General features: G+C 36.4%; 2 protein-coding genes across 2 annotated transcripts in view; one reads left to right on the top strand and one right to left on the bottom strand.

The window, feature by feature from the left end:
• The window catches only part of nf2a (NF2, moesin-ezrin-radixin like (MERLIN) tumor suppressor a), a 47,273-nt gene extending 40,323 nt beyond the window's left edge, over nt 1-6,950 (bottom strand). The window contains exons 1-4 of the mRNA XM_028033584.1: nt 6,234-6,950; nt 4,996-5,121; nt 4,767-4,889; nt 378-461 (exon numbers count right to left, since the gene is read on the bottom strand). Of these exons, the coding sequence (XP_027889385.1) occupies nt 378-461; nt 4,767-4,889; nt 4,996-5,121; nt 6,234-6,347 (447 nt within the window). The 5' untranslated portion in view covers nt 6,348-6,950. The remainder of the gene's footprint in view (nt 1-377; nt 462-4,766; nt 4,890-4,995; nt 5,122-6,233) is intronic.
• A 486-nt stretch (nt 6,951-7,436) lies between these two features.
• On the top strand, nt 7,437-15,295 carry fbxo21 (F-box protein 21). Its single transcript, XM_028033583.1, has 12 exons — nt 7,437-7,698; nt 8,193-8,328; nt 9,278-9,387; nt 9,564-9,685; nt 10,331-10,477; nt 10,679-10,812; nt 10,885-11,021; nt 11,797-11,976; nt 12,272-12,404; nt 12,615-12,805; nt 12,887-13,044; nt 14,331-15,295. Exons 1-12 carry the CDS (start codon nt 7,475-7,477, stop codon nt 14,570-14,572), a joined length of 1,914 nt encoding a protein of 637 aa, XP_027889384.1. The 5' UTR covers nt 7,437-7,474; the 3' UTR covers nt 14,573-15,295.
• The last annotated feature ends 317 nt before the right edge of the window (nt 15,296-15,612 follow it).

Genomic DNA, 15,612 nt, shown 5'->3' with positions numbered 1-15,612 from the left:
AGTAACTCTTGAAAACTTTCTTCTTCTGCTGCTATTTCTATTGTGTGGCTTTAAGATTTTGCTTAAATTTTAGCTGTAATGCAGTTTCAATGAAAAGAAAAAACTGTTGTGTGTTGGTTAAATGTGTTAGGTCCTAGAACATGGCTAAAGAAAATACAGCATCATAACCATATATGGAAGATTTACTTTTTGAGGAAGACATTTTTACAATGCAATTTTCATTTTGGTAGTGTCTTCAGTCAACAGCCAAAAGGTTAATCTGTGGCATCAATATAAGTTATGTAACACATCTGTTCCAGGTGTGTCAAATTTCTCAAGAATCTGTGCTTTGAGAGGAAACTTTACTCTCCTTACAGGTTGCAAAGAAGAACACTGACCTTGGCATGGACTGCATAGGATGCCAGCAACACAGAGGCCTCTGGAGGACAGTGGATTTCTTCTTCAAGGATCTTCTTCCTTACCTAAACAGAAATTTCAACAGTTTTCAGGTTTGAATGCTTTTGAATAAAAGCATTCAAACTATTATTACTTGAATGCTGAAGCAGTTGATTTGTATCCCATCTTTTCATACAGACATTACATTTAGCTATAACAATTAATTTTTTAGATCAGAGAAAAAAAGAGATTGTCGTGAATTTATTTTTCAGGAAATAATTTTGACTTTAAATCAGGATGGCTGCTCTTTCCTATTTCCTGAAGATTGGTTCTTTTGTCGCTTCAATAAAAACAGCAAAAGACATGAGGGCCGTACAACCGAGATGATTTAATCTCACTCATGCAATAAAAAGAACGTACTGCCCCAGAGATAAGCAATGGGAAAAACAACACTTTGACTGCTGAGTTTGTGACAGCCCCAACATTGTTCCCCAAACTCTAAACTGACAGATAAGGAAATTACATTTAGTGACAAAAAAAGTTGTGATGCATTTTGAGCTTCATTTTAATCTCTGTTCCTTTGTTTTTACAACCACTTTGAGTTACTGTGTATCAATGGTGCAATAATATTAAACTTCCCCTGCCTTCCCTTTCATTAAACTTCAGCCGAAGTAACAAGTTTTGTCTTGATAAAAACTGTCACCTGTTAGGTAAGTCATTTTTTGAAAACTGCTGTGTGCAAAATAACTTTATTTTTAAAATATGAATTAGTTGCAATATGAGAACATTTGAAATGGTTGTTAAATATGAGTTTATTATTCCATAACCTTTGATTTCCCCCTGCCTTTTATGACTATGACACTTGGTATTATGCTTTGACCTACAAAATGTTACAAAGTATTCATCACATTGAAGCACTTTCTGACTGAACCTTTAGTTTATGGCTGAATCTTATATTAAAACTCCATCAAAACATAAGATTGCCCATGACATACTGAATAAAGATGTTTCTCCTAAAAACAATAACTGGTTTGTGGGAAAAAAATGATTTGTCTATCCAGAAAGGAGATCAAATATGTGCTTAAGTGTTGTAGTTTTGCTTCAGTGTCATATATAAACAGTAAGGTTTTTTCCCCTGGTCCTTTCACATGTTGATCAAAGTTGTGATAGCTTAGTGCTTAAACAAGTGAAAAAGTTACATCAAGCTGGATCTACAGAGATTAAATTCAGAGATTCTATGGAGACCATAAAACATCTGCTCCTAATCTATATCTGGGTTGGATATACTTCAGCATATCCAACCCAGATATAGATTAGGAGAGATTTGGAGAAAAGATGGATGATAATAGATTTTAGTGTAAATTTTTGATGCTCCAAGGCTTAGATAAATACTCCATGTTAAAAAAAAATCCAATATGAATAAGTAATGAATAAATAGGAACATAAAGAAAATCAGCTTTAATCAAAATTATGCAGTTAAGGGAGTAAAAACGTATAAAGTCATTTTTAAAAACATTGGTGAAAATTGATATGCAGTATGATACACAGTAATCCGATGGGACTCTATGAAAGCTTTTTTGTCTCTAAAGAACATGGATAGAGCCCTAAATGAAGGATTAAGCAAAGTCCAAAATGTTTTTGTCCTTACTTAAATGAATAAAACAATTCAAACTGATGTCTTTTTTCCACTTGTTTACAATACTAACGGCAAAATCAGCTTGATTCAGGGAGATCAGCTTTCTAATCAGTAGAGCTGTGTGTTCTTTCTACATCTGTACAGCAGCTGATGCTGAGTTCTTTCTTTTATTCTAAAATACAAAAAAGTTAAATTAAATCTTCACTTCATATAACAAGAAAAGACTCATCCAAGTTTAAAGTGCTGATTAAACTCTCAGGGCTCACAGTAATAACATTGTTTTTAACAGGCTTGAATTCACTCCGACCAAGATGAAAGCAGAGCTTCCCACCAGGCGTTTCATTCTTAAACTCCATCATCACTCAAACTAATTGATTTACAAACCTAAGTTGCATAACCACATATACATCACAAAAGCAGATTTTCAGGTTAGATGGGGCAAACATGCTGTAGCAGCGGTTATATAAGTGGGCAATTTCATGCTTCAGACCTCGTCATTTACAGAGTCAGTCAAGCTGTCTTTTCTTGTTTTGAAGTAACAAAGGTGCGGAGCAAAAGGTGACAGCCTTAATCATAACCAGCACTAAGAGCTGAGGATGCCATTCCCTTTACAAATGAGAGCACGTTATCATCCCAGCCTGTTGTGACGGAGATGTGCATGTGTCTGTTGGTGTTGTAAGTGCTTGAATTTGCGGGGTGTGAGCTTGAGTGTGTACGTATCTGGATCAGTGATCATTTCTGATAAGTACTAATCCAGCTGTCACGCCTGTGACATTATCTGAACGGGGGCCGCCTCCTGACATTATTGGAATTAATGAGAGCAAAGAAATAAGCAGGCAGGCAGTGTGATGCACTACGCATTTATATTCTTCTTACTCGTGGCTGTGTGTTGCCTTAACTGAGTAATCGGGCTGTTAGGCTTTTCTCGATAAATTAACTCAAGCGGATATAAATAAAGTAAGAGTATAGATAAACATTTAAAGTATATGCCAAAGAATAGAAGTGCAACATAGTTTGCTACATAAATAAACAACTGACAATTTCTAAGGTTACATTAGGATTATGTCAATAACAGAGTCCAAAGAATTTTTGGGCAATATGGATTCAAATAAAATGTCAGATTTTTTTTCATACCAGATCCAATTCTGCAAATTTTTTTTCTCAGTTTCTTTTCTAAAAAGAAAAGTGATTTTTATTTCAATCATCCCTTCTGTGAGATGTACGACATATTGTTGGGGCCATGCTATAAGAGGTTTTGTTTAATTATGTGGATATAGTCACAAAGTTAGCAGAATAAAAACGTAATTTTGCCAGAATAACATTTTAAAATTACAAGAAAACATGTCATCTTAATCGGGCTTGGATTACAAATTTTTGGTAATTTACGTGTTGGGAATTCTCAAAAAATTTCTACTTCATTCTCCTAATATTACAACTTTATTCTTGTATCATTTTCAACTTTATTGCCATATTACTTCCTTTTCATATTGTGACTATTTTTGTAACATTATGGCTTCATTTTCTTACAAAAAAATTATCTTCGTCTGACCTATTTCATTGTAGATTTGACCTATATTCAAAGTCAAAAATAAAAAGAAGCTGTAAAACATACATGTAAAACAAACATAAAACATACCCTGGTCAAACAACAGGGTGGGCCTCTGAATTATGAAAACCAAAGGAGTCCATTGATGAAAAAATTCTGATTTTCCAAAAACAAAAATAATAAAAAACAAACAATTAATCAATTAGTTGATAAATCAATTAATCGATGATAAATCAATTAATCGATTTATGACTTAGCTTTACTTTAAAGCCTAATTGGTAAATGACTAACAGGTAGCACTGGATGATTATAGCAAAACACCAAATCTCATCTCTGGCTAAAAGAGTGATAGGGCAAGCTCTGTAGGAATGCCCCAGGGAAGTATTACTGAATGTAAAGTGCTGCCCCCTGATTTCACATGGCTGCACATGATCAGAGTAGGACGATGGAAAAGGTGCATTACAGAGGGTCCTGATTAACATCTTTCAGAAAAAACTGTAGGCGTGTGCCCCCTGAAGGCATTGGGACACAATAGATGGAAGCTACAGATGCACAAAAAGAACTTCAGTTAAAAATGAACTAAATCATCTTAAAGACATAGAGTTTATTTCACCTCAAGAGACTGCGAGTTCTCTTCCTTAAGTGTCACACTTGTTTAAAAGGATAGATTTTATTTTCCTTGCTGGTTGTGCCTGCTTCCATGAATGCTTCACCTTAAAGCACCTTTTTAGAAGAAAAAATATATATTTCTCCAGGTTTTTACGTTTTGCAGACTCATTTTCTAGATCCTTCTGACATTTTTATGATATTTTGGGCATTTAAGTACATAACCTTCATCTAGTTGGGTTTATTAACTGTCACGTTCTATAAAACCTTAACAGACATAGAGTTTGCCTACTCATTTTTACAGACTTGAAAAATGATCAGATTCTGTTTCCTATTTTCCAGACTTTGTGGGAGCACCAAAAACAATTTAAAAATGTGTCCACTGTCCAAACGGCGATTAAACAATCTTGAGTTAGATTAGCTGGTAACATCTGTTGCTTCAAATCCCTACTTAGCTGTATACCAACTCCTGCTTTTATGTCTAACTGTAAGAATTCCTAAAACTAACTAAAATTAAAAAACTCACTAAGTTGTTATTTTAGTTAAAATTGTATAAGCAGAATAGAATAGGATACGAAAAACTACAATTGACAATTGGCTTACCTGTAGAAAGAAGAGACGTTGAGTGATATCTTGCACTAGCTCCTCCTCAGCATTTTCTGGGTAAAACTTGGCCAGGAAGTGGAAGGTGATTGGTTCATCTTTTGAGACCTCTTGGTCTAAAACCTGTAAGCATAAACCAAAGACAACAACAATACTACATAATTGATCAAATAATTCCAGTAGAAAATGAACAAGTATTTTAGGAAAACAAAAAAAGTCGCACAACAACCTTCCTATCCATCTTCAGCCAAGCCACTGTGTCCTTTATGTTGTACTGGAGCCCAAAGAACCAGGTTTCTCTCAGTCCCAAAGTCCGGCACACCAAGTCAAAAAGGTCTTTTCCTTTCCACTTCATCTAAAAGTTAAAGATATATATTTTTTTGTTCTATTTTTCAGACAAGAAACAATATTTCTTGTCTGACAAAGAAGTAAATATCATAAAATTAAATATATTTAAAATCTCTTCAACATGCTGCATTTAATATACAACTTCCAATTCAAATTATTTTAAGATGGAGATGAGTAAAATGCCATAAAATCAAGTTTTTCAAGGCTTTGTAGCCAAAAAGATGCAAGTAGTAAAATCCCACCCAGTGAAACACACAAGGACTTTCCCACGCTCTTAATAAGTGAAATGAAAATGTTTTCCTAATTTTTGTCATTTTAGATTAAACAATACAATGGTCAAACAATACCAAATATAGCTGAAGTTGATATAAACAAACCATGCAGAAACATGAAAACAAATATAAATATTGAGGATGTCACGCAGCAAGAATGAAACTAGGATAGTAAAAAAATAAATCTAGAATAAGGGATTTTGTTTATTACAGATACATAATACTTACTTAACCAATAAGTGAGATAATAGTTAGTTTCAAGCAAGAAAATAGAAACTTGTAACTAACATTATGCTGGTGTGTATAATTACCAAAAAAGCAGCTGCTACCCATAAACGGTTCCTCCCTTTTAAATATAGTGCTTGCAAGTAATTTTGTTGTCTTTCATTAAAAAAAGAAAACACACACACACACAAACCCGGCAAACTGGGAGAAACAGTCCACTATCAAAGGGGAAAACATATAAATCACGGAATCAGGGTCAGCACTGATTTCAACTAAGGACTAAAAAGTGCTTAACTGGGATGCGGTAAACACAGCAATCCCTTAAAACTTATGTTTAAGAAACCGCGTGGGCGTCACATCATTTTCCTTTATTGACATCTGCTGCCTTCTAGCGGTCAGTAAGTGAAATACGTTGGTTTCATGGGAATTTCTGAACAACGTAATTTTTACTCGCTTATGAGCCAACAATTTCGACTTCCTTCACATTTTGTCTGTATAAAGTCAAGATTTTTTTTGTAGTTGCTTTACAATTTGAAATTAGTGAGCAGAAGAACAACAATGTCGTACTTGAATGTTTACAGCAATACTCCTAATAACAAAATGAAAGATTGTTCAAACTCACCTCGCACTTGAACTCCATGTCTGACTCCATGGTGCATATCTTTACTTTAAAGTATTTGGCTTGTTTTCTAATCAAAGAGTTGAATCCTATTTTTGCTGCTAAAGCACTTGCCATGGCGACTCGTAAATAAACGCTCCTATTCTATTCAATACACCAATGATACTTTAGACATTCCTTATAAACTAAAAAAAAAAAGCCCTATTAAGACATTCCTCTCTAAATTAGTTCATCTTATGGTTCGGAAACACGATAATGTAGTTAGCGGTTAGTTATCCACAGGTAAACACAACATGCATGTGAGTTTTCAGCTGATACTAACAATATTTGTAAACAATACTAATCAAGAATTATTTGTCTTTCAGCGACATGTTACTGATTTATCAGACTCTTCTGTATGTAATATTCATATCTCCTGTTAATACAAGAAGGTCCACAGATAAAGTTTAACAAAACCAGATAACGACGGCATAGTAATGCTGGCTGCTAACGATAGCTGGTTAAAAGATAGCTATATGAAAGAAGTTAGCTAACTAAAGTTAACGTCGTTTTTAAATCGACACGTCCAAATACAGCTTCCCGTATAAAATTTTCTCTAAAACCATGTAAATTCATGAAATTATTTTATCCAATACTTTCCTGTAAAAAAAAACTTGGAACCGAAACAACAGCTAACTGCGGCTAACAACCTGTTAGCGATGTCTTTAAAATGCAGTGGTGCGTTCGCGTACCGTCTATAAAGTAGTACTTACTGGAAAAAACATTAGAAGTAATTTTGGGATGCTGGGCACTGAATTATGATATTATTCTGCGACTGAAATACCATAGCTAGAATTATTTTTTTTTCTGTTATGTATTTGAGTAAAGTAAATCTGGTAGTCATAGTTGTGTAGCTAAAATAAGGTAACAGGAAGATTTCCTCTTTCATTTTGTCATGTTCTGTAAAAAACGTTAAAAACAGTTGATTTTCTTGAAATAAAGTTACACGTACACATATTATTTCAAAATAAGTTAATTGTGCAATATGTCCACTCTTCAGTTTGAAATTATGCCCACAAATCCATAGAAATATGTATATATTTCAAGAGGACTTTGAAGGCAGCATATTTTCCCTCGCCCTTTCCTTTCGGACCGATCTGCCAATCACAATGCAGTACACGCAACATGCCCCACCCTTAGCCAGGCCCCCTGCGCCATAGGGAGGCGGGGCTACAGCAATGAGGTAATCGGGGTAAACAGTAAAAATGGCGACGTCTGTACCCAGAGCGGAGAGGCTGAGTTTGAACAGGATCGTTTACGAGTCCCAATCCAAAAAACTGACCGACCTGCCGACCGAGTTGCTTGAGCATATTCTGTGTTTCCCTGTCCTCAAACATGTCGACGTTTGTAACGTGTCATGCTGCTGCAAACGGCTGCACGATGTCTGCCATGGAAGGGGAAAGGTCTGGGAACACCAATACAAAATCAGGTGCTGCAAATATTTTTAGCTTCTCTTTATGCAGATTCTTGTAACATTTCGTCTTTCTCTTCAGAAAACAATCCTAATATTATCCAGAACTTTAGGGTCATGAAACCCTCCTTTTCGCTTTGAAGGTTGGCTCGTTTACTGCGAACTCACAGGAAGCTGTCATTCTGCTGATGCACCAAATTTGTCCTTATCTCACCGGTGCTAAGCAATATGACCGTGGACATCTATGAACTTCGTAAGAAAAATAGGTTTTAAAATTTATCATTGGTAAAACGTACATCCTGCTTTTTGCAGAATCCCTTAAAATGAATTTGTTTGACCTTGAATCCTATATGTAGTCCTTCAGCTAGTCTGACAGTATCAGTTCTTTCTGAACTGCATCTACTGCAGCAGGATGATTGAAGGTTTTAGAGCCTGATTTAACCTTCTCCAAAAGAAAATAAAAAAAAACCTAAGTCATTGTGAAATTACAAATTTACTCCTTACACCGACAGATGGCCAAGACTGCAGAGGTTTTATCGTCAAAATGAGAGCTGTGACTGGCTTAGGGAATACATAACCCGGCATAGAGTTGGAATACAGATACGAAGGACAGTGGAATCCATTTCAAAGCGATTCTTCACAGAAGTTGTAAGTAATCACCTTCTTATTAAGTAATATCATTATGCAAGAAAAGATTTGACATAATATAGAATCAGTGATGCTGCTTTAACCTGGATAGAGGCATGAACTGGTTACTCATATGCCAAGGTCTTAAAAATTTTCGATACTACTAAAAAGAAGTCTGTTCCTAGGGCTTAAAATCAACTACTGAAATTTCTCCATCTGCATAGAATTGCACAGTGTGTCACCTCCCCTACCTGCTGCTGAACATACCCATCTTTTTTTTTTTACAACCTTGTAGGTATTTTAACGTCCTAATTTATTTCTCCCCAATGACAAAAAAAAATCCATTAAAAGTCCAAAACGTTAAAATGTCATATACCGACATTTTTTGTACGATAAAAATGTAAATCTTTTAAATCACGATGAACCTGAATGTTTCTATCAAGTATTAATTATATCTTCAGTGGGGTTAGCCATTTAAAGGCCTATATGTTTACTTAACTCCTGAAATAGATTTTTATTGAAAATGATCAGAAAGGCTATATTTTTTCCTATGAGGACATTTAAGTTACTTTCTATTATTTACAAAAAGTTATGTTGTGCAATAAGCACATGAAAACTACATCTACACATAGCTGGTGTTTATTTTATTAATTGTATTCATGAAAATAAATAATACAGAAACACGGTTATGGTTAATTGTCAGTGTTATGAGATAAATTTTCCTGCAGTAGGAATCATTTTCACTTTTCTATTTAAAAAAAGGAGATAAGCTAAGCTGTAAATTGTAGTTAAGTTTATAGTAATTACCATGCTACAGTGAACCTGTGAAATTTTCCTAAATATCATCATACCTTGAGAATTGCATACTGGCTCATGCCTAATTGGAAGGGATAAGTGTGTGTGGGCGCATGCTTGTGCAATAATGTGAATCCGCTGGGTTGCAAACTAATCCAGAGTTCTTGTAACTCAGCCATGCGTTGGCCAGGTGCTTGGAGACAGCTTTGCAGAGATCGAGTCACTCGGGATGCCAGAGCACTTCTGTGAAGACGAGCTCCTCTTCATACTCAACTCAGACAAGAGGTGACAGTAACACTGTGCTCAAAGTCAAAACAAAACCAAAACACTCCACAAACAGAAGATTTTGACCCGTCAGCTGGGGCTTGGATGTTGATTCAGATAATTCTTTGTGATTAGAAAAACTTTGTTGCATCACTCATTTGTGATGCAAATGTTCATGTCTCTCCACCCTCTTCCAGGAAAAGCTTGACCCTAAAATACTATGCAAAGAAAATTCTTTACTTCCTGAGACAGCAGAACATCCTGAGGAATCTGAAGACCTTCTTAGCCCAGCCCGCAGAGCAGCAGTCGGCTCTGGAAGGTAACCATCAGTGCTGGCCATTACCTTATTAATATCATTCATTGTGAAGGTTGCAACATATCAGCAAGTCAGTTTTTGTTTTGTAGCAATTTCTAAATTGAAAGTGAAATTATTATAACTACTTCATAAAGCACCAGAGATTGATTACAAATGCATCTTTTTCATAACCTCAAGGTTTTGTTATTGTGTGAGAGAGTTGGCCTCTTTCACAAAAGGAGTGGAGGTTTATGACGCTTAGAGCAACTTAAACAGGAACAACCTACATTGGACAGCTGAGACAAGGATTAGCTTAAGATATAAAATCTCCAAGTTGATCTAGTCTAAGACAAGGGATTAATATGTAGAAATGTACCTCATGCCTGCTGTTGGGTACAGTGGAGAACCTATGATGCTGTGGGTCAGTCCCTGAATGAACAAAAAGTGGAAGATGCATAAAATATCTTTTCAGTAATAGTTATACAGTTACACAATTTCTTCATTCTGGATTTATTTAGAGCTTAGAAAGTATTGTTTTCAGTTTTAATCACATTTTGAAAAGCAAGTCAAAACAAGATGCGAAAAAAGGGTATTCTCCTGCCTCGCCTTAACTTAAAATTGCTTGTTTTCCTCATGCATGTCTTTTTTGGGTTGTATTTGCTTTGCTAGGCGCTGTGCTGGTGGATCAGTATTGTAACCCATTGGCTGATGTCACACTGGAGTCCATTTCACAACAAATAGATGATGTGGCAGAAAAAGCAAAGAAGATGCTGAGAATCAAGAACCCTTCTCATCCCAGCCTTCGGGTCACTAACAGTAGGTGTTTTAGAAAAATTTTTTAAAAATAGTAAAAAAAAAAAAAAAAAATAAATCAAACGCTCTTCTTTTTTGGGGCCTTTTGCATGTATTTTGCATTTTTGTTCTTCACCCACTATTGTTTGTTTTAAAATATATTGCGAGTAGAAATAAAAAGCCTGAATAGCTGAGCTCTGTTTGAAACATCTAACTTGTGTGAAGGTGACTGTATGACGGAGGACTTTGAGCTCCAGAGGCAGGTGTTGTGGGCCCTGAACGCAGTTTTGTATGAACAGCTTCAGTATAAAGGCAACGAGTGCGACTACTACAACCCGCTCAACTCCTACATCCATCAGGTAGGCACCAGCTCACAACTTTTTCTAATATGTTGTTCTGAAATATTTTCACCGTACTTCTTATTCACCCAGGTGCTACTTCGGCGGACAGGTATACCCATAAGCCTCTCTATCCTTTACATGACGCTCACCCGGAAGCTGGGCGTTCAGCTGGAGCCCGTCAACTTTCCCAACCACTTCCTGTTGCGCTGGTGCCAGGGACCAAGAGGGTATGGCTTGAAATTAGAATATTTACATCTTTCTTATTTACACACTGATTTCAACCTTTCAGTTACACAGATTACCACATTAGCCTAAAATTATTGAGCAATCACTGATCATGTTTTGTCTCTCAATTTCCACTTTTTTTTTTAATATACAATCATGCAATCTGTAGATATAGTAGTGTAATTTCTGTTATGTGGCAGTTTAATTAATCTGTACCTTATTAATGGACAACTATGTTTTATCTAAATGACTGCACATTTCTGAATTCTACTTTTGCCCGTTCTTTGGCTGTGTGATTATAAGTCAAAGTTAATTAGACTGAAACAAGGGTTTTGCAACCACAGGACATGACAGAGTTGAGTTAAAAATCAGTCCTGCCTTGACTATTTTTTAATTCATTAATATTTGAATTTCCTACTTTTTGTAGGGGTGGGAATACTAAAAAAGAACCTTTTAAGACCGCATTTTTTGGCGTTGTTGCTCAGTTTTACATTTATTACAAAGATGTTTCTGCTAATTTGTTGCTGATCCCCTGACTATTGGAAACAGATACATTTAAAATATATCAAAATCTTTTACATTTGCATCATAAAGCATTTCTTAATATTTATTGAAATCAGAACTTTTCTTGTTGTTCTCACTCTAAAATATTACAAGAAATTTAAATTGTCTTATCAAGTGATTTTTTTTTAATAATAAATGCTTAAATATAAGTGTACAACTCAGTACATTTTCTGAGCCTATTAAATAAATGTTAACAGAACATTCCATATGCAGGAGTGAGGATATCTATGACTTTGTCTACATTGATGCCTTTGGGAAAGGCAAGCAGCTGACGGCGAAGGAATGCGAGTACCTCATTGGCCACCAGGTGACGGCAGACTACTACAGTGCCATTAGCACCACAGAGGTGCTGCTCAGGATGGTGGGGAACCTGCTCAACATCGGCAAAAGAGGGTAAGAAGAACCATTCACGTTATTAGATGAAGGATGTCTGATGCAAGATTATTTTGCAGGTACAGACATCTTAATCTTTCAATTCCATGCTAATCAATTGATTGATTACGTATGACCTTCTCAGCTCCTGTTACTATCTTCTGCCGGGGTCTATTGTTGTAAGTCAGTGATAGTATAAGTATAGTCTTGGAGCGCTTAAAACTGAATAAAATGTTACACCCCATCCTGTGCCTGCTTTTTACAAAATACATTTTCAGATCAAGCTACATCATCTGCGGTGTGTGTTTTCCATCAGGGAAGGAAATGAGAAATCTTACCAGCTGCTGAGGGATTCGCTGGATCTCTACCTCACCATCAATCCAGATAATGTTCAGTATTTGCTGCTGCAGGCGCGCCTCTACTTCCACCTTGGAATCTGGCCAGAAAAGGTCAGACTTGAGCAAAAATGTTTTCAAATACAAACCAGATTTTTCATTATTATTTTGGATCTAATTTTGAATAACTGTTTTATATCTTAAGCTGGAGTAAAATGACAAGAACACCAATCTATATAACACTTTCCTATATTGCTATTGTGTGGTATTTTAATATTTAGCATTGTGCTGCTCTTCACGTATTTTCCTTCGCCTTGCTCCCAGGTGTTGGACATCCTGCAGCATATCCAGGCTTTGGATCCTTCTCAGCATGGAGCTGTGGGCTACCTGGTGCAGCACACACTGGAGCACATCCAGCACAAGAAGCATCCTGTCACTCCTGAGGTGAAGCGGCGCAGCGCTCCCGAACACCTGGAGGTCCAGTATTCAGTCGGACTTATTATGAAACACAAGCGGTAAGTTCCTATAAAACACAACGCAGACAAAAAGACAAATTACCTCAGATTGTAAAACACTGTTTACTGAAATTCTTCCAGGTCGGGGTATAACTGTGTGATTTACGGCTGGGATCCTAAATGCACCATGAGCCAGGAGTGGATCAACACCATGAGGGTCCACCAATTGTCCAGTGGAGCTAACCAACCATTTTACAACGTGCTGGTACAAGATGGGACGTGCCGTTACGCAGCTCAGGGTACGCCTCATATCCACCAGCAGGGGGCTTCTCCTGATGAACCACAGACTGTAGGTTTAAATGTTAAAGGCGTGCAGCATATCAAATTTTTTTTTTTTTTAAATGAAGTATTCCTCAAGAAGTACTTGAAATCTAGATAAGGTCAGAGATTATTGTGTTCTGTAATATTCCACAAGGTTAAAGCATACAGAGAGAAAATTATCTCTGACCATTCCCCTTAGGGAGCCCCTCAAGGTGGGAGCTTGTACCCCACAAACTCATCCTCCACTATACCTCACAGGAGGCATGAGGCAATTTGCAAAAATAAAATCTAATTATTTTTAAATAAAGAACAAAAACACATAATAAATCTTAAAATCAAGATACAAGGATCAAAATCATGACTTCCAAACCATATCACGTAGGTGAAAACACTTTAACATGAAAACAATACTATATATTATACTATATCTAGGCTGCAAAACTTTACTAACACCTCTGATAGCCCTCACACTGCCAAATTACCCAGTAGCTCTTTTCCCAGCATGTGTGCTGTGATCATGATGAGTAGAATCAGCTGTGCTCACATAACCTGCAGGAGCCACACCCAAACCTGACCTGCTGCTCTGCATTTAAAAATAGAACAGAAGATACTGTTTTTCCTATTGGGGCGTATTGGCTTGTTTTTACTTTCTGCAATATCAATTGGACTTTGTGCACATCTTTAGAAAGTTGAGTTGGATGTGCAAAAAGTAAGAGGAGATTGTTTTTATCCTATGAATAAATTGCTCAACTTAAGGACAGGAGTATTTTAAAAGTGTGTTACTGTGCTTCTGCAATTGATGGCGGCAAATTTATTTAAATGCTGATATCACAACTGTACTAGAGGGCATCAACAATATTATCTGCACCTCTATATACAGAACTATAAATGTTATTCCAAAGCTTATATTTGATTGTGCCAGAGTTGAACTTACTTCCCCATGTGTGAAATCTCCCAGCTTGTGTCTGCATGACTTTCATTGTTTGAACTTATCTGTTCAATCTTCAACACTTCAGCATTTCCTACAGGCTATGTTTCTCAAAGCCACAACATTCTTTTGATTTCGTAAAACTCTGTTGCTTGTTCCTCTTTTTATAGAAACAATATTGTCTAAAAACACCCTTAAGTTGTGTATTTAACCAATGTAGCATTGCAGTGACACGTGTTCATTGGCATTCGAAACAATATTGTCTAAAAACACCTTTAAGTTGTGTATTTAACCAATGTAGCATTGCAGTGACACGTGTTCATTGGCATTCCTCAGAGAACCTGGAGCCCCACTCTGCCCCTCTTGAGATTGGGCACCCGGAGGTGGGCCGCTACTTCTCAGAGTTTGCCGAAACCCACTACGTTGCCAATGAAGAACTGCAGACACGATACCCTGAGGACATGAGGGAAACCCTGGGCACAGTGCAAGAGCTCTACCACAGAATGACTCCTGGATCTGTCAGCCGAAATGAGGCTTCTGCCTCTGAACAAATGAGCCACCAGTTCAAGTCGATGTAGCAAGTGGTCCTGCTGACCAGGGTTGACAAATACCTGTTCCCCTCTTACTCAATTTACAATCATCCTAGCTGTTCCGTTATTGCACTCAGACTGGGACTTTCTTTTTTTGTTTTTTAAAGAAGGAAAGATGGTTATTGTTGTTACTTTCAGACATGTTCAAATACAACCATTTATCTGCTGTAAAAACAAAGTTCAGATCACTGGATACAAATACTATTTCTACATGATGTAACACATATTCATTTATTTTTAATCCAGTCAAAAAAAGCTCAGTTTGATTTTAAAAAATAAAATAAAATACAACCCAAAAATAAAAGGAAAAAAAAATAACTTCAAGTAAGCAGCTAAGTGGACTAGAAAAGTCAGGATGTTTATCCAGGTGCTGTAAATCCCTCCTGCCCAAATTCAGACAATGCTTGTGTTCCCACATTTTCCTGCATCCAGCACCAGTCTGCAGAATATAAACCCAGTGCCACACCAGAGAACTGAAAAAAAAAATAATTACGATAGATTTAACTCATGATTTAACAGAGTATCACGCACTTATGAAAGTTTGACTTTCACATTCCTACATTTACCTTTTATTCTGTATATTTACATGTGAAATATGTACGATGCCAAGACTCAGGATGTCTGTCATGGAATGCCAAGATGGCCACGACTTGAAATAGCAATGAGTCTAAGCTTGGTGAAAACTACAAAAAATAAAGTGTTTCAAGTTTCTCTGTTGTTTCTTTCTCTAAAGTAAATAATGCATTTATTACTTTATTGTGGGAACATATGCAAAGCCAGCCCAAGGTAAAGGCAAGAAAAAGGTCAGAAGGTGCCCCCCGAAAGCTAATGTCTCACAGAGTCTATAGTGGAAAATAGATTTTCAACTGTAGTGTATTAAAAACACAAATCTAACATTAAATGAGAGTAAAGGGTGTTTTAGGTCTGGACTGCCAAGATTATTCCTGTTAAATTCCATAATAAATGTCTTTTAACAATTTATGAATGCCCAGCTTTACAAGCTTGTCGTTTTCACAATGTCTGAATTT

Source organism: Xiphophorus couchianus, chromosome 12 (assembly GCF_001444195.1).
Source record: "Xiphophorus couchianus chromosome 12, X_couchianus-1.0, whole genome shotgun sequence".
Taxonomy (NCBI): domain Eukaryota; kingdom Metazoa; phylum Chordata; class Actinopteri; order Cyprinodontiformes; family Poeciliidae; genus Xiphophorus; species Xiphophorus couchianus.
Note: the sequence above shows the minus strand (reverse complement) of the source record. Positions and strands in the feature narration are given on the sequence as shown.

Bases quoted from the DNA above. Each gene is read 5' to 3' on its own strand.
- fbxo21 (XM_028033583.1), top strand. From the start codon at position 7,475: ATGGCGACGTCTGTACCCAGAGCGGAGAGGCTGAGTTTGAACAGGATC. The intron at 9,686-10,330 runs GTAACCATCAGT...TTGCTTTGCTAG, and splicing joins GCAGCAGTCGGCTCTGGAAG to GCGCTGTGCTGGTGGATCAG. The intron at 10,813-10,884 runs GTAGGCACCAGC...TTATTCACCCAG, and splicing joins TCAACTCCTACATCCATCAG to GTGCTACTTCGGCGGACAGG.